At 42.4% G+C, this 23,964-nt stretch overlaps 2 protein-coding genes and 2 long non-coding RNA genes across 4 annotated transcripts in view; 2 read left to right on the forward strand and 2 right to left on the reverse strand.

Annotated features, from left to right (window-relative positions):
• The window catches only part of LOC113017823 (butyrophilin-like protein 2), a gene marked incomplete at its 5' end in the record, with an annotated part of 237,182 nt that overhangs the window by 126,744 nt on the left and 86,474 nt on the right, over nucleotides 1-23,964 (forward strand). The window contains one exon of the mRNA XM_080299199.1: nucleotides 22,428-22,754. Coding sequence (XP_080155325.1) covers nucleotides 22,428-22,754 — 327 coding nt within the window. The remainder of the gene's footprint in view (nucleotides 1-22,427; nucleotides 22,755-23,964) is intronic.
• Nucleotides 1,133-2,393, forward strand: LOC145425830 (uncharacterized). The gene is made up of 2 exons (XR_013906589.1): nucleotides 1,133-1,735; nucleotides 1,833-2,393. It is a non-coding gene; the product is annotated as an uncharacterized LOC145425830 (long non-coding RNA).
• Nucleotides 11,800-13,411, reverse strand: LOC145425825 (uncharacterized). The gene is made up of 3 exons (XR_013906582.1): nucleotides 13,276-13,411; nucleotides 12,848-13,131; nucleotides 11,800-12,720 (listed from the first exon to the last, which is right to left on the reverse strand). It is a non-coding gene; the product is annotated as an uncharacterized LOC145425825 (long non-coding RNA).
• Nucleotides 14,097-15,891, reverse strand: LOC113019690 (nuclear factor 7, ovary-like). The gene has a single exon (XM_026163499.2). It carries the CDS (start codon nucleotides 15,883-15,885, stop codon nucleotides 14,494-14,496), a length of 1,392 nt encoding a protein of 463 aa, XP_026019284.2. The 5' UTR covers nucleotides 15,886-15,891; the 3' UTR covers nucleotides 14,097-14,493.

Raw genomic sequence — 23,964 nt, forward strand, 5'->3', positions numbered from 1 at the left:
GAACTTCAGCGACAGAGGTCTGAAATTGACAAGCTTAAACAGCAACAACAAGGTACTGTATGTACACATGTTTCATTGTATAACAGAATATTAGTGATTCATTATTATTTGTTAGAGTTCATTTATTCCAATGTGTGAGATTAATAATTATAGGTTAAAGTATATGAAATCATCAAAATTTGTGCTTTTTATGGGTTCAGTGGGGAAAATGTAATATGTACTAATTTGTGCAAAGTATAATTTATCTAAGGGTAGTTTCAACCCAACCATACATCTTCCACTTATCCAAGGCTGGGTCGCAGGGGCGGCAGCTTAAGCACAGAAGCCTAGACATTCCCCTTCCCGGCCCCCACCTGCAGCTCATCCGGGGGAACACCAAGGCATTCCCAGGCTTGAGAAAGCTCTTTTCCACTGTTTTTATCTGATTCTTTTGGTTATTACCCAAAGCTCGTGACCATAGGTGAAGGTGGGGACAAACTGATAGGACAGCCCGTTCTCACTCCCGAGGCGTAACATGTCGACGTTTTGTCACGTCCCGCGGCGTTCCTGAGGAACGCGAAAGGAGACCTTCGGCGTTCTTATGGTACGCGGTGGGTCATGTCTGGAATCCAGTGCAATGACGCTCCCGCGGTAACAGACGTTCCAGCCCTGTATTCCAGCCGTAAACTTAACCTTATCCCTAGCCCTGACCATAACCTTATAACCAGGACTATAATGATGTTAAATAGCGTGTTTCTAAGCGATTTGAAGAAAAAGAGCGAAAACATGTAGATGGAGTCCAGACGGTTCTCATATTTCCTCTTTTTTCCGAGGTCGTCATTTAGGAACGTTGTGGGTAGCCGAAAACGTAAGATGTTTACGATTTGTCACCTAGCGTAAAATGTTACGCTTTGGGAGTGAGAACGTGTTGCAACGTGTTGGATAGGAAAGAGCTTTACTTTTTCACTCAGCTGTCTCTTCACCATGATGGACCGATACAGAGTCCACATCACTGCAGCCACAGCACCAATCTGTCTGTTGATCTCCCACTCTCCTCACTCTTAAACAAGATCCTGAGACAGTTAAACTCCTCCACTTTGTGCAGGAACACGTCCCTGACACGGAGTGGGCACTCTACCCTTTTCCACTGAGGACCATGGCTGCATACTGCTCCAGTGGGAGCTGGATGCCAGGACGTGTTGAAGGTCAACATTTTAGACACATGTCAACCAAGACAGCTCAACAACATTCAGACCCTTCAAGAACTCAGGACGAACCTCATGCACCCCAGGGGCCTTGCCACCAAGGAGCTGTGGAACTGCCTCAGTGACCCCGCCCCCGGTGATAGACGAGCCATCCTCCTTGTCCACAGACTCATCTCCCTCAATCCCACATGTCAGTGGGATTAAGGAGGTCCTCGAATTATTTCTTCCACCACCCGACGATATCCTCAGTAGCACTCTGTAGTTAGAACAATAATTAAAACTCCTAACACACACACAGGGTATTTATACATTTTTAGAGAATGTTATTTTTTAAACTTTTTTTTTTCAGACAATGCAGCAAAGTTGGAGGAAGTGGATAAGCAGAGGACTGCAATTGAAAATCTTAATCAACAGCTACGAGGTAATGTGATGAAGTCAACATGGCTCTGATTATTTTCATCTTAAAATATCTGGCCCATTTAACACACACACTACGCTTGTCTTTAAACATCTTGTCACAAACATTGGAAATGCCTACAACCCACACACAGGTAATAAGATGGAATGTAACTTCTCAGCTATGTTGATGTCAGACTGATGTTCACGATGTTCGAACATCTGATTTTCCACTTAACAAATGTCCCACAGGTATTTTCACTGCACCAGTGAGAGGAGCCTACCACTTTGAGTGGTACGTATGTGGACCTGGAGATCCTGTTTATGGTGTAGCTGTTGTGTTGTTTAAGAATGGAGAACGCATTTTTTCAGCGTGGGAGCGTCAGGCCTCACATTTCGGAACAGCTTCTAATGGAGCCTCACTGCGTCTAGAGACTGGAGATCAGGTGTTTTTATGTCTCTGGGTTAGTTTTAAAATATATGACAATCATTTTCACCATTCCACCTTCAGTGGTCATCTTCTTTTCACCATGTAAAAAGGGAAACGCTTCCTTAAGTTGTCTTCTATTATCCACCAGCTTCTGATGTTTTAAAATGTGCATTAATTCAATAGGTGGCAATCTAGTTATCTTAAATATCTAAAACCTCATAAATCATTTCTACTTCTAAAAGCAGTTAATAATATTTTTATGTAACGATTTGCAAATCTGTTAGTAAAATAATGATAAATTTGATTTTAAAAAAATCAAAGTGACTGATTATTTATTTGCTGTGTGTGTGTTGGAGAGCTGTATTAAAGACTAACACATAACATGTGTAGTTATTATTTTATTGTATTTGCATCAATTGTCAACATCAGGATATTAAAACCTATGAAAGTTGGTTACACACATGTTCCATATCTTAACTGTGTGTAGCAACAACAGATAACACACATGTGTGGGCCTCATCTGAGCTCTGACACATGTAGCTCAGTGACAGCACTGTCTCTCTCTGCCTCTCTCTCTACATGGCTGTGAACAAAAATATAAACACTGAGGCTTCAAAATGCAGCATCTACAACACTGTCACTCTGCCTCCACCATGATATTTTAATGTAAGAAAACTCCAGACAGCTCTGGAGAAAGTTTCAGAGTAAAAGCCCTGGAGTGTTTTACATGTTATTCTGTTGGATTAAATCTGACGGAGCTGATTCATAAACACTTCACTGCCAGGTATCAGGTGACCTGCAGAGACTGATCCTACAAACACTCAGAAACAGAGTAAACCAAACTGCACCACAGTGATCAGACGAAACCTTCCTGACATGAACACAGCTCCTCAGTAAAAACTGTGAACCAGCAGAGAGACTACACCCAGCACCATACACCACCTCTCTGACACAGTACACCCTCGGGCAGGTGGTGTCCCCATAAACAGCCTGAGAAGCTCTGATTATTTACTATGTTCAAACAAACTGAGTGTCCACAAACGTCTGAGCTCACAGTGAGAGCTGCTGGCACAGTTTGGAGGTGTTCTGCCCCCTGCTGGACACACAGAGCTACAAGCTATTCTATTACAGTTTTTCTCGATTGCTAAAACACATTTCTTGAAACTACGCCTCATATCCTCATAACAGTGTTGCGAGATCGATCAACTTTAGACCAGACAACAAACGACAGAGGCTCTGGAAAAGTGCAATCAAACGATGAGTTTTATTGTCACAGGAGAACAACCAACCATCAGCATACGGAATGTGTTGCTCTGACAAGAATACATTGAGTTCTGGTTTTATAGGACAAAATATCACACCTACGTCAATACAGTTCAAAAATACATGGTGACAGACGGGCAAAAGTTCAACCCGTGCAGACAAGGGTACATCACGTACATATAACCTTACACCGACATATAACTTCTCCTTTCTTCATTACTTGCCTTTTAAGGTAATAACTTCAGGTCTTAGCATCTCTAAGAGCTAATAATTGGACCCTCGTCATTAATCACTAAGTAGAGTACTTTGCAGCCAGTCTCAAACTGAAGAAGAAGACGCTTAGGCCTTCACTCAAACCTGCCACTAGATTAATATGTGTATTGTAAGCATGCATGCAATTAACCTGCTATGTTCTCATCTTCCCTCAGCATGTATCACCTGGACAGTCACGCCAGCGAAGCTTTAGACCTTCTAGAATGGAACATCAACTCTTAACCAAGCACATTCATGCATTGTGTATAAAATGAACTCAACCTGTAAAAGTAGAAAGGTCAATGTAATGACAGACATATTCAATGCAATATAAACCCTGTAGGAAATATTACTGATAAATGATACTGTGAAACATGTTATTATTACATTCTTCATAAGGCAAATTATATGGTATCAATAAAAGAATCTCTGAATCCCAACATTCCCTCTTTTGACATTCCAACAGGAATGTCACCATACTCCATGTTGTATCACTCCCTGCCCCACTCTATGGGTTCCAGGTTCATCTGGTAGATGCCCTCAACCCAGCCAGGGTTCGTAACCCTTGCCACTATCTTTACCAACAATCCTCTGACACAAGGAATGATACAACAACCAGCGATGACCAATATTCCCAAAAATACAGCCAATGAACACATCACTGATATAGCCACATCTTTCCATTGACCAAACACGGATGTCATCCAGAATGCCAGCGGTTTTTTCAATACCTGAGTGCTCATGCATCGTTTTAGACAAATTTTCCGGCCCTCCAGAGCTCGGGTTACTGAGCCATCTGGGGCAGTATTGTTGTTCCATGGCATCCCTGGTAAGGCTAGAGAGTCTCAGCAAGTTGTAATGAACGTAGTTAATGCGGTCATCATTTTTATTAAGCATTATCCCAAGGAATATACTTTCAAACCCTGAAGCTAGTGGGTCTGCCAGCTTATACTCGTTTGGAACTCCCCTAGGCACTCCTATGGAGTCTATCCTAGTCGGAGAGTTTAACCAGGGGTCATATGCATGTATACCCTGGGTCCCTCTTTTTACCAAAACATGTCTCTTATGTCTGGCTGCTAAGGTACGTGTGTTGTGTTGCTGAATAGTCTTTACCTGATTTCCAATCAGCATGAGTGGAACTCCCAGTCGCACCATCGCACATGTCCCTACGCTTCCCATTGGGACACGAACCAAAAGGGTGCTTTGCCCACAATAATAATACAACCCACTTCTTGCCCATGTTCCCATTAATGTGCTCAGGTCACTCACATTATTCGTGGTTCTTCCCGTGGGTGTGACGGCACACCAAGTAGGGTCGATTTCTCCCACGTGGTACTTTACATTATCTGTAGAAAACCTCAAACATGTATAGTTATCTTGTTTTGGCATAAATGAATTGGCATTCTCCGCTTGCCCTATCGTGTTTGGAGCTGAGATTATTAGTTTATCAGTTAGATTTGTCATTGAGTTTTTAAGTGTTACTCAGGCTTTGGGGTAAACTAAGTGTACCCTAATTACCCCAAACGAATCTGTTCCTGACATGTCCACCCTGATTACCAGATAGAATACGCCTCCCGGGCTCTCTGCTTCAGGCAGTATGTTCCATGGACCTAAGAAGATAGTGACAGGGTTATGAAAAACACAATAAACCCTTTGAATTACTACTCCTTGCAGGCCTTCTGGCACATTTGGCTGCCATCCTACTCCTGTCCAACCTACCTCATTTTCCCAGGAGCACCACTGACCTGCTGTGTATGTATGGATGTGTTTGCCCCAGGAGGGGCTTTGCAATAAGCATAACTGGAGCATATCATAGGGTGATTACAGACCCACACATCATATGCTCTCCAGCTGCTACTAGCTCCTGCACACTTAATGACGTCACACAAATCAAACGTGAATGAGCTGGTGGACCCTTTAACATAATTTAATTCTATGCCGTTGTATGTGCTGAGACACTCATCACCTTTACCTGACACCTCGCGCTTTAGCCTTTCTACCGATCCCGTTTTAGCAACTATTGTCTCAGGAACTGCTGTGCTGGACTGGCCTCCGTGTTCAGACAAGGGGTCCGGAGTGCCTTGCAAAATACAGACAAAAGACAACAGAGCCATGGTTACTATTATTGCATACAATACACATGTAGTTGTAAGGAACATTTTAATACATTTCTTCCCATTACGTGTCTCTGATTCGTTTGTTTGCATCATGTTATATAAACTTTGTATTCTAGAATTGTTATAGATTTTAGATTCTGGACTGAAACTCCCCTCTTTGTGGAGCCTTTAACTTATCACTGCCCCTTTCTGATGGCGTGGAGACCTTCTAGGCTGCTGCTCTTCTTTCTTCAGCCTTCCAGGTGGACTACTGGATTATTAGCTCATGAAAGCACAAAACAAAATCACCTGACAGGTTTTCTTTAAGTGCACTGTTACCAAAATAATGGCCCAATTCTAGACATGTCCATGTTTAATCAAACTCCCTCTACTAAAACAACAAGAACATCTAAAGAAAACTGACCGAATCAATCCATCACCACAACAACCTCAACAACCTTAAGCACAAAAGTTTTTGCCACCTCATAATTTCACCTCCTCAATACACCGAAAGTCTCATTAAAACCACACAATTTGCACACAACAATCACCTCCTTTATGCTCTTTAACATACTTAAATTCAGCATAAGACATAACTCCCTTACGACAACATATAATCACTAAACTATAAATTTCCTACCCAAATCTGCACTTTCTCTTCTGTGGCATGCTTCCTCTCCTGAAAGCCTCAGTCACACACACACAGGAAGCTCCTTCGTCACCACTCACTCCAGCTAATTTGCATACTGAGTCATATCTCAATGATTTGCTGTAACAAGAGAACTTAGCCAGGTTTAATCAGTGTCTATGCATTAATCATCATGAGCTTGTCTTGTCTTTATAAGGTTAATGCATTTTCTGCTTGTGTGTGTGAATTTGCATATGTTGCTTCTGCAATGTGTCAGACTCCTTCATAATTTTGCCTTTAAACAGTCAATTTTCTCCTTCCCAAATTTGCTAACCCAAATTCTGATTTCCCACCTTAAATAACAGCATTCCTTGTCCTCAGCCAGAAGTTAGGGCTCCACTTGCCACTTACCACCTCCGCCTCAGCCCAGCGGCTTTACCCTTGAAGTCCCCGTCTTCTTCACTTCATCTCACCAGTGAGTCTGAGCTCACAGGGACTGAGGCGAGTAATCGTGACTGTGCCTGCCTTAGGTTGTCCCAGGGTTTCGAGGTGGGATCTTACCCGTCATGGGCTATCCAGCCTTCCATACTCGCCTGATACGGGGGCCAAGGGGGCAGGGTGCTATGAGGGGAGGGGACACGCTGGCTCTGGAGTGTAAGCTGCTTCCTTCATTGCATCTTATATTAAACTATCTCACTTCTGATTCTTTCCTAGAATAATTTCACATATGGCACTTTGTGTATGTATGTTTTCTATTCATTAATGTAATTGTCAGTTATTTTCTCTCTTTATTTTACTTTTTTATCTGTTTGTTTGTGACGTTCTACTTTAGTTCTACTAAATCTTGATGTAAAAACAATACACCCTCTTTTGACGCACACACTCTGCAGTTTGCCTACTAAATCTAAAACCAAGAAATCACCTTACATTATATCAAAGCTTTCTCCGTTTTGCACAGCCTACCACATGTTTAACAAAAATTGCTGCCCGAGAAGGCTCCCATATATCAATGTGGTCGTTCTCACAAATTTCAAGCCGACCCTCAAATAAAAGAAAACAACGACCCAGGCAGGCTTCCAGTTCAGCCTCCTCTATCTCTATGCACACTGAAAAATCATTGGGTGACTCCTCTGTCTCCCCGTGCCCCACACAATTCACCTCCAGACTATCCCCTACAATTGAAATTTCAATCTGATATGACGCCAAGATTAGCATTCCCTTATTTATGTGTAACTATATGTAACCTGAATTTTCTCTCTTTTATCAAATAACAAAGGTTATCTTTAAAATTTGTTATTGAACTACTAATTAAGTTTCATTTTATAGTATCGGTGGTAAACTACCCCTAAAAAGTCCACCTAATTGCGTGCTCATTGAGTTACTCCTATTAAGGCTATTTAACAAGTTCAATTTACATATACTCATTAATCTGTCACGCTTATTAGTGGCTCATGGTTGCTTAAAGCCTATCTGACTTGACCACAGAGTTAGAGCATCATTCGATCCTTTCAGGATGACCACTCCACTTACTCTGCATCCAGACAGCTCATAAATTAACAGCCCTTTCAGACTGTAACCCTTTTTACTAACATCACACCTTTATTTCTTGTATATACCTTCAAATCCACCTTAAATCTTCTTACCTAAACGTTGGTTTTAAACACAAACAATTCTTATATTCTACTTAGAAACGCCGTCACCATTCATATATTTACAACAATCATTCAAATCGAGTACTCACAACATTCACACACTTAGAATCACTCAAAATACGCTTTCCTAAGAGTATTTTATCAAACATGCTTTCAAGAATCAGAAAGAGGAAGTAGACAACACTCAGTAACTGTGTCTGTCCTCTTAAAAGAGAAAAGAAATAAACACATATGGGACAATTCTCCCCATCTTAGACAAAATGTGACCTTAAATGTCCTTTTCTAAGTCATGTTCTTCTCTATACACAACTCTTGGCCTCCAGGGCATAACCTTTGGACTTATAACTCTGATATGAGTCCACACAGTACAGAGAACCTGCAAGTTCAGTTTTTTCTTTTTTAAATTCTCCACACACTTGAAGAACTGTTTGTCATTTATCTGCCCAAGAACTTCATCAAATGGACCTCGCCGGGTCCAGTAGTCTTTAGCACATGTATCTCACCGCTGCCAGTGAGGATTTAAAACACTTTCTTGTCAGCATTCACTTATCAAATGGACCGCAGCCGATCCAGCAATATCGACACAATTGTGTATCCTCATGTACACAACTTAATCTTCACTTGTGTCACAGCACATCTAGTAATATCTTCAGAATTACTTCATCATAGTAAACATTGATTTTCCTTTAAAATCAATTTACCATTAGAACTCAAGATCACAGCTGACTCGATTCTCTGAATCCTGAGTCAGTTAAACACCTTGCTCAACTCACGGTGTCCTTTTCTCGGGCTTCCTTGTCTGAGCTCACTCTTTTTACCCCGGCATGCGCATTCAGAAGATCCCCTTCTCACGGTAATTCAATTCTCATAGACCCAAAAGTAAGCATATTATCTTATTATTTTTCTGGACCTCAGCGGATCCACCAAAATTCATGTAGGTATATCAACCATTCACCGATTTATTTCTTCCTCAGACCACGCCGGATCTGTTAATATCAACAAAGCTGCACACTCAGAATTGTACAGCTGATTCTTCCCATCAGACCACGCCGGATCTGTTACTTCAGCACAATAAACACTGATTTTCCTTCAAAATCAGTTTACCAAGAGCCACAAAACCATTTCTGACTTGATTTTCTGAACTTCTGTGTCACTTAAACATCCTGACAGCACCAGGTGTTTTCTGTCGGACTTCCTCTTTGAAGATCAAGTATAAAGGGTGTCCGTCCTGCAAAGTTTTTGTTGGGCAGCACATAATTTCTCCACATATTTCCTTACAGCTTTGAATTCTTTATCTGCTGCTTTAGTTGTTCTTGCACAAGACATGTGGATGGCTTTGGTCAGCTGCTCCAGCTGATCATTTAGTGGCTTATATAGCGTTGGTTCACTAGATGTCATAGTTGAGCTCTTTGTTTTGGTTCCTCTGAGATTTCCCCAAAATGGCTGCTATATGACTCCTCCTAGCAAGCTCCTTGAGGCAACTTCCCTATTTCTTTATCAGATGTCCTGCAGCCACCGAACAGTCACTTCCTCTTTTCGTACCCTGCTTGGTATAACACTCACTGACCAGCACTGGGTCAGAACAGCATTTGCTTCATAAATTCTCAAAACAGCCACAATTATCAGCGCTACAAAATAAACACACCACACCAGCTGCAACTCTTGCTCTAAAAACCAATCACAGAGCTTTTATACTTCATGCAACTTGTAGACCGATCCTCAGTAAAAAGAGGAAGTGCGGGCCAACCCAAAAACTGCGCAGTTGTATATTTCAGATACCTTAGACCTGCACAAAGTTAAAAACAATTCTCTTCTCTTTCTGTTAGAGTCAAACTCACACCGTTCAGCAAGGCCTGTTATTTTAAATCACCAAGAGACAAGCAACGTTATTTCTTTTAATCTTAAAGAGGCCTACAGTGCTGGTTTCTTCTCCTGTTAAAAGGGGAAGTAAAAAGGGGAAGTAGGCTGCACCCAAATATTAACTGCACACTTTTTCGCCAGAGAAAAGAAAGGAAAAAGAGACTTTTAAAAAGCCTCACACAGCCAGCCTGCAGGCGCTTTAAATTATGGCACTTTAAATTATTTCAGACAGTTTCTTACGTCACAACCATAGTTCAGTTCAAGCCGGATATGCACACTGCCGCTCGTCTTTCAGACGGCAATAGGAATAATCGACAAAAACACAGCTTTTCACGGACCACGGCGGGCCCAAAAATGCACAGGTAATAGCAGACTTCTCACTTTCAATAATCAGCACACTTCACTACATGAGCTTTGCCTAAGTTTCTCTTCAATCATATATCAACACCTCGGACCTTCTTGTCCGGTATTTATTCTCAACACATGTCACTTCAAACTCAATTTACTGTGCCCCTCAAGCTCACAGCTGGCTTGAGTCTCTTAAATCCTATGTCAACTCCTCGGACTTCTGTCCGGCATTTACTCTTAAAACATGTATTTATTAAGTGTCTCTCAAGATGATCACCTCTGCGATCACCAGGGCTATATCTGAGGCCACAAAGTCTCAGCGGGGCCCCACCCCTAGTTTAGTACCCAGAAAACGTCTTTCCGGGGGGTGGAATCCTTCGGTTCCGTGACTTTAGACACTTCTTAATCCCTTTATTCCTTACACACAAATCAGTCTCTCTTCTCTATTTCTTCAACAATGACGTCTCAAGTTACTTTTAGCTCAGTACTGCTTTTTCCTAGTCAACCGTGAATGCAACAATTCTCTGACCACACTGTGACTCTGCCAATTCTCTCAAATTTCACTTTCGTTGCAAATAAAGATTTCTATTTTAAACAAAACTCAAAACAGAGATCAACGGATGACCACTTGACTACTTGTTTTAGAATTATACTCCAATACAGCACAATTTCTGTTTAAGAGGTTTGTGCCTTACCTTTTTGTTCTGTGGGCCCAATAGTCAAAGTGATCACCGTGACGTCTGCCGTCTGATCCACCGATCCGGCCTCAACCTTCGCCGACAACAAACACCTGAACCTCGTTCTACTGATCCTCAGTTGCCCGCATTCTCCACCAAATGTTGCGAGATCGATCAACTTTAGACCAGACAACAAACGACAGAGGCTCTGGAAAAGTGCAATCAAACGATGAGTTTTATTGTCACAGGAGAACAACCAACCATCAGCATACGGAATGTGTTGCTCTGACAAGAATACATTGAGTTCTGGTTTTATAGGACAAAATATCACACCTACGTCAATACAGTTCAAAAATACATGGTGACAGACGGGCAAAAGTTCAACCCGTGCAGACAAGGGTACATCACATACATATAACCTTACACCGACATATAACTTCTCCTTTCTTCATTACTTGCCTTTTAAGGTAATAACTTCAGGTCTTAGCATCTCTAAGAGCTAATAATTGGACCCTCGTCATTAATCACTAAGTAGAGTACTTTGCAGCCAGTCTCAAACTGAAGAAGAAGACGCTTAGGCCTTCACTCAAACCTGCCACTAGATTAATATGTGTATTGTAAGCATGCATGCAATTAACCTGCTATGTTCTCATCTTCCCTCAGCATGTATCACCTGGACAGTCACGCCAGCGAAGCTTTAGACCTTCTAGAATGGAACATCAACTCTTAACCAAGCACATTCATGCATTGTGTATAAAATGAACTCAACCTGTAAAAGTAGAAAGGTCAATGTAATGACAGACATATTCAATGCAATATAAACCCTGTAGGAAATATTACTGATAAATGATACTGTGAAACATGTTATTAATACATTCTTCATAAGGCAAATTATATGGTATCAATAAAAGAATCTGAATCCCAACAACAGTAAACACAAACCCATAACATCTCACTCAATTTCCCAAACATCCTTTTTCCAGGTCAAAATGAAGCTCTACACCCAAAACTATTCACTCCTGCTGAAAAACCAAACTTTGCCCTCAGACATCAAACAGAAGCCCTCAAAAACACACACACTACAACAGAGTTTTGCACACTGGTACAATTAATTCAAAACAATAGTTCCAAAACAATTAGGTTGCTTATGGTTCTCCCCTTCAAAACCCTTGTCACATGATAAACACAAAAGACGCAACCAATGTATGTACAGTGGCACATTGTCATTCATGTACTATACAGTACAACACACACCAGAAACATTATCCCACCTCAGCATCTTGTCTTTGGTCTGGGTCAGGCCAGAGAATCTCATCCACATCACAGGCTATATTGGCCCCAGCCAGGCAGCGGGGGTAAAATCCTCTTGCATGCCTGATCCACCCCTGGCATGCATCTACTGATAAGTCTAGGCAGGCCTCTTCCATGGCCTGAAGGAGGTGAACACGGACATAAGGTTCTCGGTCATACACTTTCCACCGCCATGCCGAAAATAACTCCTCTATCGGGTTTAGAAAGGGAGAGTATGCAGGCAGAAAGATATTAGAAAACCTTGGGTTATTGGTAAACCAGTCACGAACCAGAGCAGCGCGATGGAAGCTGACGTTATCCCACACAACAACGTAGTGAGGCTGCTCTGGCTGTGCTGGTTCCCTGTAGTCCAGCTGGAACATATGTTGTCTTAAACCATCAAGAAAAGCAAGGAGAAGCATAGTGTTATAGGGTCCTAGTACGGCATGGCGGTGGAGTACCCCTCGTTGGCTGATGGCTGCGCACATAGTGACATTCCCCCCACGCTGACCAGGGACATTTACAATAGCCCGATGGCCAATTATGTTCCTCCCCCTTTTCCTTCTTTTGGTCAGGTTAAAACCTGCCTCATCCACAAAGATTATTTCATGGGGAACAGGCCGTCCTTCAATCTCAAAGATTCTCTGCAAAACACATAACACAGTAGAGTCAATCGGTACCCTGAACCACAGTTCAAGAGTGCTGCAATGGCAGCATAAACTGCCATGCTGTGATGGTACACAATACTTTATACAGTATCAAAACTCATACCTGAACATATTCCACACGTTGGTTTTTCACTCTGTCAGAGTTTCGTTCGAAAAGGGACTCGGTATGCCTGTTTCATCCGGAATTGATTCTTTCGGAGGATGCGGTCAATTGTGGAGAGGCTGATGGCATTTATGCCTCGAGAAAGATGATCATCCTCAATCACTCTCCTTTGAATCTCTTGCAGGCGGATTACATTATTTGCAATTACCATGTTTACAAGTTCCCTCTCTTGCTCCTCCGACAAAAGCCTTAACCTGCCTCCACCAGGTGGTCGTCTCTGTGTCCTACAAAAATAGAAGCACTCATTACTGTAACTGTCACACATTCATTTTACAGGAAAATAATGGAAACATACTGAAACTCAAGACACATAAGTTCAGTAACTTAAACGTTACTGTACAAAGCAGTCTTACTGCAAGTACACCTACCTGTTTTCCTCCCTGAAGGTTCTGATGATGGAGGCAACAGTGAAGCGACTCAAATTTGGTTGTACTCGTTGCCCAGCCTCCCTCATAGTCATCCCATGGACAAGGACATGGTCAACTAAAGTGGCTCGAATTTCATACGAGACTGACTGTCTTCATGCCCTTGCTCTTCCCCTTCCTTGTCGCCGTCGTTCTCCACCTCCACCTCCTTCACCACGTCCTCCTCCTCCTCCACTTCTCCCTCCTCCTCCACCACCTTCCTGTTGTCCTAGACCACCTCCTCCTCCTCTTCCACCATGTCCTCCTCTTTCACCATGTCATGTCCTCTTCCTCCACCACGTCCTCCTCCTTCACCACGTCCTCTTCCTCCACCACGTCCTCCTCCTTCAACATGTCCTTTTTCTCCACCACGTCCTCTTCCTTTGCATCTCTTTGGATCCATTGTTTCAAACCTGAATGAGCTGACTTTGGCCCTTTTATCTATCCATCGCAGGTTCTGATTGGTGTGTGCTAAATTTTGACTCCTAGTGTTTCCACCTGGTTAATTGTGTGCTAATTGAGCTCAAGCTATGCTGACTTAAGTTAACATTATTGCATGCTAGTGCTTTCTAAATGACTACATGGTGTAAGCACTGTAAAATGTAGGGATTTGCAGTAACAGTTCACCAAATTTGAGTTATGTGTCAAAGCAGGGAATAGTGTTTATAGTTCAGGGAAATGGGTGAGCTTTTTGAACAATTGCGTTACGGTTTTGAAATTTTAGTTTAGAGGCCTGGTTATAGTGTTTAAGCAATCGAGAAAAACTGTAATACACTGAAATCTCATTTGTGTCATGAAGAAAGTCTTTAATCAAACAGAATTCAAAGATCAGAAACATTTCATATATGGAGTTAAACATGAATCATTGTTTCAACAACATATTTATTGTTGTCATAAACAGACAAGAAGACAACAACAAACTGCTCCTCCCATTCAACACATGTCAGTCCATATCCCAGCAAACTAAATCATCTCCATTTACACAATTCTAGTTTGGGGAGTCATTCAGTGAGAAACAGTGAAATGATTTTCCATGTGAAAAGGTGGACAGCAGAAACAGAAAGAAACAGTGAAACTAAAAGAGAAACAAAGAGCTTTGGAACAACGAGGCAGCAGGAGGACAGCTGCAGTTTAACAGCTTCAACTCACTGACAGGAAACAACATTAGAAACATCATCATCCTCAACTCATCTGCTGCACTGACACTGACACCTTCAACGGACACACCTTCACTTTACCACCATCATCAGTGCTAATGTATGGAAACATCCTGTGAGTGAAAGTGTGTGTGAAGGTGTGTATGTGTGAGTTAGTATCAGGATCAGAGAACGACAGCTTTCCTCTGTTCCAGTCCAGATTCACTCTGATCCTCTGGAGCTTCTTCTGGACTGGGAGAGCAGTGACAGCTGATGGTGAGTGTGTGTAGTAAATACCTTCATGGAAAAATATTGTCCATAATCCAGACAGTATGACTCCCTTCCTCTGCACAGACTCTGCTGACACACCCAGTACCCACCATGTACTGTCTCCAACCTCAACATCCCAGCTGTGAGTCCCTGAGTTAAAGCCCTCAGAGCCCAGGACAGAGCAGTAATAATCAATCCTCTCTGGATTATCAGGAAGCTGCTGCCTCTCTCCTCCTCTCACACTGGTCAGATCTTCAGACAGGATGAGTTTTGGATTTGCAGTGTTTGGGTCCAGAATGAGAGGAGTGTAGGAGACCATGTCCTTCATGTTGTTCCAGATGTTGAAGGTCAGGTTGCCCAGGTGTTTGGCCTGGTCTATCAGAGCTCCTGAGGGCAGCTGTGGATCATCCAGCAGGGGGCAGCGCTGGACTCTTTCCACTGCAGCCTTGTAGTTGTGCAGGAATGAGACGTCTTCAGCTCTCAGCTCCTCCTCTGTGGCTCTGACTGTGTCTGAAAGAGCTGCTATCTCTCTGCTCAGAGCCTCCATCTTCTCCTTCATCATCCCACTCTTCTGCTCCTCTTCCTCCCTCAGTGCAGCCAGCCTGGCCTCCTCTTCCTCTGCTAGAAACTGCTGAAGCTTCTTAAACTGCTGCTTAATCTGCCTCTCTGTGTGTCGGGCCTGGACCTTAATGTGTTCTGCTGTTTGATCAAACTTCACTTGAACTTCTTCACAAACCTTTAACTTCTTCTTTAAGGGCTCCAGAGTTTCCTGAAGTTCCTTCTTGTGTTGTTGTGCAGCTTCATCGATGGGTCTGAATCTGTGATTGGTGTGTTTTTCTGAGTCTCTGCAGATGTGACACACTGGCTGCTGATGGTCCAGACAGAAGAGTCTGAGTTTTTCAGAGTGCAGACTGCAGAGAGCCTCTGAAGCTCTCTGATCTCTCTCCTGTAAGAACGACTCACACAGGTTCTTTAATGCCAGATTTAAAGGTGGATCAGACTTTGAAGATCTTCTCTTACAAACTGGACACTCGTGTGTTGGTCTCTCTATCCACCATCTCTTCAGACAGTCTTTACAGAAGCTGTGGCTACATGACAGAAGAACAGGATCTCTGAAGACCTCCTGACAGACCGGACAGCAGAGATCCTCCTCTGATCTGGAAGCCATTGAGTCTGTGAGTGAAGCTGAAAACAGCAGACAGGAAGTACAGTCAGTCCTGGCTCCCCTCCCTCCTCTACCACCTTCACTGAAACTTCCTTTGAGTCGTGTTTTTGCTCAAACTCACATTCAGTGTGTGGAGCGTCAGCAGCTTGAAGCAGCAGTGTTGGAGTTTTCCACTTTTCTCTCCTGTAGCTGGACTCACTCAGAGGAAGCTGCTAGTTTGGTCTGAGCTCAGTCTGATCGTCTGTGCGTCTCTCTTTACTGAGGATGAAGAACTTCCTGTTTCCTGGTTTGTCACATTTGAGTGACGTGAGGGGAGGAGACAAATGTTGCTGTTTGACTTTTAACTAAGGTGTGTTTCAATCCTGCCTGCAGCTCAAAAGCTGTAAAACAGGTTTTGTGTCTTTTCACCTCCACAGGTCACAACATGAAACCTGTTGTGAAGGTTATAAAATAAAGTGTCACTCGGTGGTGCAGCTGTTTGTCAGCTTCTATTTTAGACTTTGTTCTGGTTCTTCTTCAGGTTCCCAGCAGTGGGAGTGTAATGCAGTCACACACACACAGGTGGTGTTAAGGTGGACTCACTTAGTTACAGACAGTGGTGTTATTTCCTGTAACTAAGGGTGTGTTTCACTCCAAAGTTCAGACATTAACCTGCCAGAAGTTGTAAAAGTTACTAATAAAGAGCTTTTCTCTCATTTCACATGTTGTCCACAATCTCCTCGTGATTACCTCTGGAAAGCCCCGTGGCACAGCTCTCCATCCAGTGCAGCTTTATGGTCATTGCTGTGGTTCCAGAATCTTCTCATGATGACCAGTAGGTCCCCAAACAGCATGACCTTTGACCTCAACCCCTGCCTGGGCTGTCAGCTATGGTCCCTACTTCTCGCTGGGTCTCTGAAGGTTTCTCAGGAGATTCCACCCTTGGGGTCATTTCTTCCAGCAATGCTCTGCTGCACCTGCATCTCCTCACTAGAGGAAAAACTTCTATTTGGAAAACATGTCAACCATCATCAAACCAAAATTTCCTTTCAGTTCAGTGAACTTCACTTATCAAAAAATATAATTATTTATTATTTATTAATTATATTATTGGTTTATCACATTTTCACTTTCACTTATAGGCCATCAAAGTGTTTATTATCTTTACCCAAATAATTGGAGCAGAACTTGTTCCATATTCAGTTTTTCAGCAAAACGTGTTTGAGAAAAGATTCATTCTTATATCTGGAGGAATAAATATATTTCAATAAATATTAACGTTAGCCTGCGACTTTGTTCCAGTTTTGAATTTTGGCCCACTGTGTATTTGAGTTTGACACCCCTGCCAGAGAAACAGAGGCAACTGGCAGTCCAGCATGAGCCAAGGGGCCCAGGACACAGGAAAATCTCTCTACTGTCACTGCAGCTTCCTGCAACTTCTGAATGCTGGTGGACTGTCTATTACACACTTTGCAGTGATATCGAGTTAAATCTTAAGGAACTTGTGTATTAACTCAAAAACACAGAATAGGCCTTTGTGAGGTGAGGCATGATTGAATGTGGACAAAAATCAGCTAGATGAGTCAAAAACATTACACTTGTGTGTAGTGGTGCAACGGATCAAACATCTCACGGTTCGGATCAATTTTCGGATCAGCGAAAAAAGAAAAAAAGAAAAAATTTTAACATTTACTTATTAACTTATTTAAATATATTAAATATTTTTTGCCTATTAAAAAATTCAACTCAAGACTCATTCCACGCAATTATATAAAAACAAATTAAGGTGCAATATAGGGCAGTACAGGGCTTTGTATCTACCACTGCACTGTGATATAAGGAACTCTCACGGTCACGTGGCTTTCCGTTGACCTGGAGGTCCACCCATTTCTAGTTGGGCAACAGAAGATGCCTGGGACAGTTCAGCCATAACTTTAAACTATTCCTGCTCATATACAACGGATCTTCGGATCATGTTGTAAATGGGCTGAACTGAGGGCGACTGCACAGCAGGCTGAACTGCTACAGGTAGCGGGGCTAATGGCTGAGCTATGGGCTGCAAAAGAGATTGTGAAGTTGGTCCACTCCCACCCGAGGAGTGGGTACAGGTGCGGAGGTTAGCGTTGTCCTGGCGGACCTCACCTCGGGGGTCGGTGCAGATTTTGGCAGCGACTGGACAGCTGCTGTCCACACCCGAGGAGCTGATACGGGTGCAGGGACCAGCCGGCCCCAGAAACTGAAGCAGGGACCAACTGGGCCCCAGCCCCCCTTACCTGGGAAACTGACACAGGTGCAGGGGAGTGGCGGACACCTACTCTGTATCTGGTCTGGTCTGCTAGACAGACCCATCAATGAGACTTTGTAAAAGCAGCTGGTCTGAGTGATGTGATCAGAGTGCAGTAGATAATGTCTGACAGCAGTTTGAAGAGGAAACGGATTCTGTTCTGTTCTTCACTCATCACCTACCTGACAGCTGACACCTCACACCTGTTTCTCACCTGCAGGTCACACAGGAGGACAAGAGAAGGATGGACGCAATAAAGGACATCCTGGACTGAGAGCAAGTCTCTCTGTTTTTTTTTGTTTTTTGCTCATTTTTATATGAATATTTTAATTTGAAAATCTGAGTTCACTCTGCTGAGCTCACAGATCTCAGTGTCATGAATGACGTCTATTTACTGCTGCTATGAAAGTTAAATTATTTCACAATGAAACAGCAAAATGAAATGTTTAGAACAAACACAACATCCTGTAAAAACTGTCATTGTTCTTTTTGTACAGAGAGCTTCCTCTTCACCTCCATAATTTATTCAGTTCATTCACGAAAAAAAGCCCAGACAAAACACACAATAGAGTAAATCCACCTGTGATCAACAGTGGTATTTTTCTTTCTTTGTTTATCAAATCTTCTCCTAATATGTTAATAATGTCAATAAACCTTATTCATTACAACTGCTGAAACCTTAGTATGGGCCACCTCTGATCAGCACATAGCCCAGAAACAAAGACATTTATGAATCCGTCTCTTCTTCTCTTGCTCTCTAACTCGTCTGTAAACATGTGTGGGGAAACTCAATGTTAAAGCCTACAGCTGGAGGGGGAGGGGAGGGGTGAAGCTGGTGCTTGTGAGTCTGTGAAAGTGAATCCTGCCGGTGCCATAGCTGCTGAAAACGTACTTGGTGCAGACACAAAACGTCCATCAGCTTCAAAGTGTGTCAGAAAAATGTCAACATGGTGACTGATGGATGAGAGAGGTCCCATTGTTGTTGTTGTGCACAAATCATTGAACAACACAAACACTTAGAGCTGCTTTCAGTGCTGCCTGTTTTGTTACTGCACACATTTCTGATGGTCCTACAGTCCAACGTAGCAAACGTCTCCCTGAAGCCTCTTCTTAGAGACCAAAGGTTGGATCAGAGCGAGCAGCTGAAAGGACACATCTATGAATGCAGTCAGAGACTTTCTCACAACCTCACACTTCATCAGATCACATTTAGGGGGTTTCCAAATTCATTGGCTCCATCCTCCTGAGTTCTTTAAAGCAGCCGTCCCCAACCCCCGGGCTTCGGACCGGTACCGGTCCGTGAGTCGTTTGGTTCCGGGCCGCAAGAGTTGAGCGTCAGGTGTGAAATGTATGGTTTTCAGGGTTTTTTATCGGTTTTCAGCATTATTTTGTTATCATTTTTATCGTTTTTATCGTTTACTCAGTTTTCCTGGGTCTTTTCACGTGTGTTATGAATAAATCTTCTTTTTTTCAGTACCGGTACTAGTTTTATTTTGTTGTATTTATCTGCGACACCTTAAAGGCCGGTCCATGAAAATATTGTCGAGCATAAACCGGTCCGTGGCGCAAAAAAGGTTGGGGACCGCTGGGTTGGGAACCATTTCAAATCTTTCAAAATAAAATGTATTATAAATTGAAGTTGAGTAGGCTAAAATAAATACGAGCACAGCATAGACATATATTAATGGTTTATTGCCATTTCGTAGTTACCAAAAGACAAAAAGGCATTTTAACCCTCAGCACAACATCACAACTAATACATGTCACATATCAGTCATTTAAACAGTGATAATTGATAGGTTTGTAGCTTGAACCCATCCGCTGGAACGTTGAAGACAATATAATTACACTGCTAAGCAAGACACAAGTAGGCAAACTTCTTCATGGTACTCGTGCACGGGAGAGAACCGGACAGGCACCGTTCCTTCGCTTGACCCCAGTAGCTCTCGTCCGTTCTCCCATATCACTGTCCTTTTATTGAGGTTACATGAATATGCATAAGTTCATTAACATATGACGTCTACATACACAAAGAGTACCTTGCCTCTGTGTGTGTGTGTGTGTGTGTGTGTGTGTGTGTGTGTGTGGGGACTGCTGATCAAAGGGTCAAACATCCTTGGTCAGGAAGAGGGTAGCCTCCCCCTCACCCTAGATGGTTCATCCTAGATAACACGGTGAGGAAGTCCTGCAGCTCATCTAAACAAAGAGCACTTAGACTAGAACAGACGCAACTACGTTAATCCTACCATAAAATAATAAGACACGGTATGACCTCTCATGCTCCCAAAGTGCTGTCTAATACACACAAAGTTTGCAGACTATCAAGGATCAAAACCTCTACCAATCTACAACTAATTACAAAACTCTAAGCATATATAAGTAAATATTTCTAAGCATAAATGACAATCAACAATACAAATCTAACATTAATAATATTTTTTACTATACTATAAATAAATATATATCAATACTATATCTATAGATAACACAACAATTAATACATGTATTGTTTAATTAACAAAACATCAGAAAGTGATAAAAACACATTAGAAATAGCAATAGCTTCATAACAGACCAATAAAGACATTGTCATCAGCAGATGTTTGCATGTTCAGTAAAAATATTTAAACAACAAGTTTTTGATTAAAATTATCAATGAACTGCAGTGTTATGTAAGGTAAGTTTCATGTTGGACTCATGGTCCTTTGTTAGTCCAGTTTAGGACAATATCTTGACGTATGTATCATATCAAATATATGTCATATCAAAACAAGCCCACACCTGCAGTTGTTTCAGTTTTTCACAGGTGTTTCCTGTCAGCTGGTCAACCTCACTCAGGCGGACATCCATATCAGCCAACCAAACGACAAGCTCCTCCCTTTGTGCTTCAAATCCCTCCCACTCTGAGACAAGAAGTTGAAAGAGAAAGAAAAGAGTCAATTATAGAGAAAAGAGAAAAGTGAAACCCTCCTCAGAAGGTCTGACTCGCATACCTGCAGTCGATCTGTGATAGATGCCAGTTTGGCATTCACGTCATCCCAGTGGCGGCCGCACTCCCTCGCCAATGCCAGCAGCCGAGTCTGCAGGGTGCCCTGGAAGAGCTGAGTTAATGTTCGACTCCTCCTGGTCAGGCTCTCCAGCTGGATGAGCCGAGGTCTCCCCAACCGCCGCTGTCTTTCAACACAGAAACACAACTTGCATCTGAAGCAGGAGGTGCAGATTGTTTTTGCTATTCTTTTCTAAATCCAGGCTTGATCACGTGGAGGTATTTGGAAAACTTATTTGGCCAGCAGATGACTGTTGTCTCACAGAAAGTCAAATCAAATGTATGAGGTACACAATCAATTCACAAGAACACATTTAAAAAGAAAGTCCCGTTCTTCCCTGATTTCAAGTGAATTCTGCATCAAAACAGGGTGACAGAAGTAAAACGAGTGTTTGCAGCAAATGTGAGCACAAAGCCTCACTTTATACAAGCCTGCTATTAAAGTTCTCCTCTATGCAGATGACTTTCCTGTTTTCAAGGCACAACTTGAATCTGCTGTACAAATCTTATGGATACACACTAAAAGAAACAGTAGTGTGCACAACTCCAGATTCTGATCCCTCGTCCTCATATGGTCCCAAAAGGCTCACAAAAACCCACATAGCGATAGCAATAAAGCAAATGTTGAGGCTTCAAAATACAAAGTCCATAAACCAATGTCTGACATAGGTTTTTAAGGGTGATAAATATACAATAAATATACAACATATGGTCATAAGACTAAAAGTAAAGAATGCCATTTGTGTGTGAATGAGACATGAACCTGGGTGGACACTTAACATCTGTAATCCAGCTGTGACAGAGACAAAAAAGTGTAATGTGTGTGTCAGTGTGATGTGTTGTAGTGTCAGGAGTCAGTATGCAGCTACAAAGCTTCTTGTTCAGTGTATACAAACAGCTGTAGCTCCATAAAGGCAGCATGCAGAGACTCACAGTGTCTTATAATGAGAGGCTGCTTTCTCTCACACATTATGTTCACTTATTATCAGCACACGTTGTTGTTCTGTGGAAGCTAACATCTTGTAGTTTCTGACACTTTGCATGTTTAGCATGAGGCTAAAATTCCCCCTCAGTGGGTCACTGGTGACCTGCTGGATGTTCAGAGGTTCATTAAATCCAACATGACTAAAAACTCAAATGTCAAAGGAAATAAACAAAATATTTAAAGTCAATCATTCTGATCATAATTGTACTTTGACCTTTAACCTCTCTGCTCTGTGTTGTTTCCTCTTTCAGAGCGGAAAATCATCATAGCTGAGTCTGGACAGGACGTCACTCTGACATGTCGATCTCCAAACATCAGACGTGTGTATTGGAGCAGAGCTGACCTGTTGCCAGAAAATGTGTTTTTGTACCAGCATGGTCGTTTCGATCCAGACGACCAGCATCCATCTTTTAAGAACCGGGTGGATCTGCAGGACAGACAGATGAAGGATGGAGATGCGTCTTTGATTCTGAAGGATGTGACGATTAATGATGCTGAAACATATGAGTGTCATGTCTACATGGAAGAAACTCACTCATGGGAGCTCATCAGCATCATCTACCTCAGGGTTTCTCCAGGTGAGTGAGTAGAGGTGAAGTTGCTTCCTGGTTGTTGATGTGTGTTTGTTGTATGGATGACCTGCTGGATGTTCAGAGGTTCATTAAATCCAACATGACTAAAAACTCAAATGTCAAAGGAAATAAACAAAATATTTAAAGTCAATCATTCTGATCATAATTGTACTTTGACCTTTAACCTCTCTGCTCTGTGTTGTTTCCTCTTTCAGTCCAGAAAACCATCAGAGCTGAGTCTGGACAGGACGTCACTCTGACATGTCGAGCTCCACACAACAACATCAGAGCTGTAGAGTGGAGCAGAGATGACCTGAAGAAAGAATATGTGCTTTTGTACCGAGATGGTTACTTTGTTCCAGACAGCCAGCATCCATCTTTTAAGGACCGGGTGGATCTGCAGGACAGACAGATGAAGGATGGAGACGTGTCTTTGATTTTGAAGGATGTGACGATTAATGATGCTGAAACATACAAGTGTTATGGCTTCATGGCAGAAACAAACTCATGGAAACTCATCAGCTCCATCTCCCTGACTGTTGTTGATCCTCCAGGTGAGTGAGTAGAGTTGTTTGGGCTCAAAATGTGGTCATAAATATTTTGTACTTGTAAAAAAGATTTGTATGTGTAAAAAAGATTTGTGTGTGGACTTAGCCCAAAAACCCCTGCAAGTTACAACTACGAATTTTGACCCTATTTTTCTTCCTTTCATCTGATTGGTGAATGTCATGTCAATCACAAATGTAACAATCCAATCAGAGAACAGATGGGTTTGGCTGTCGGAGGGGCGCTTTTTTTTTGAACTGCAGGTCTTTGAAGGGAATAAATGCCCTTTTACATGCCAACCCAGTGTTTTCCTTCATCACCACGAAGGAAAACAATCTGTGGTCGTCCGAGTTTGGTGATTTTGTGTCACAGGACTACGTGTTCAATACAGGGACTTCCACAGCCACAGCTCTTGTAGAGGACATAAAGTCAGAGATAGAAAAGACAAGGAGCAGGTGCATCTAGTACAGGTAGAGCTGCTGCAAAAACCCACAGAGCCCAGCAGCCAGCAACAAATTCTGGATCCTTTGCTTTTAGTTAGCAGTTAGCATTAGCAGCACATCCTGCATCCGATGTGAAAGGACTTTTATGCTGCGCACTGTGACTCACAGCAATGGTCCCGGGTCAGCCCTGACGTTGTGTTAAACTAATCCTAAAGTAATAATGGTAT

The sequence above is a fragment of the Astatotilapia calliptera genome, chromosome 3, assembly GCF_964374335.1.
Source record: "Astatotilapia calliptera chromosome 3, fAstCal68.1, whole genome shotgun sequence".
Classification (NCBI taxonomy): domain Eukaryota; kingdom Metazoa; phylum Chordata; class Actinopteri; order Cichliformes; family Cichlidae; genus Astatotilapia; species Astatotilapia calliptera.

Coding starts and splice junctions, on each gene's coding strand:
- LOC113019690 (XM_026163499.2), bottom strand. CDS start 15,885: ATGGCTTCCAGATCAGAGGAGGATCTCTGCTGTCCGGTCTGTCAGGAG.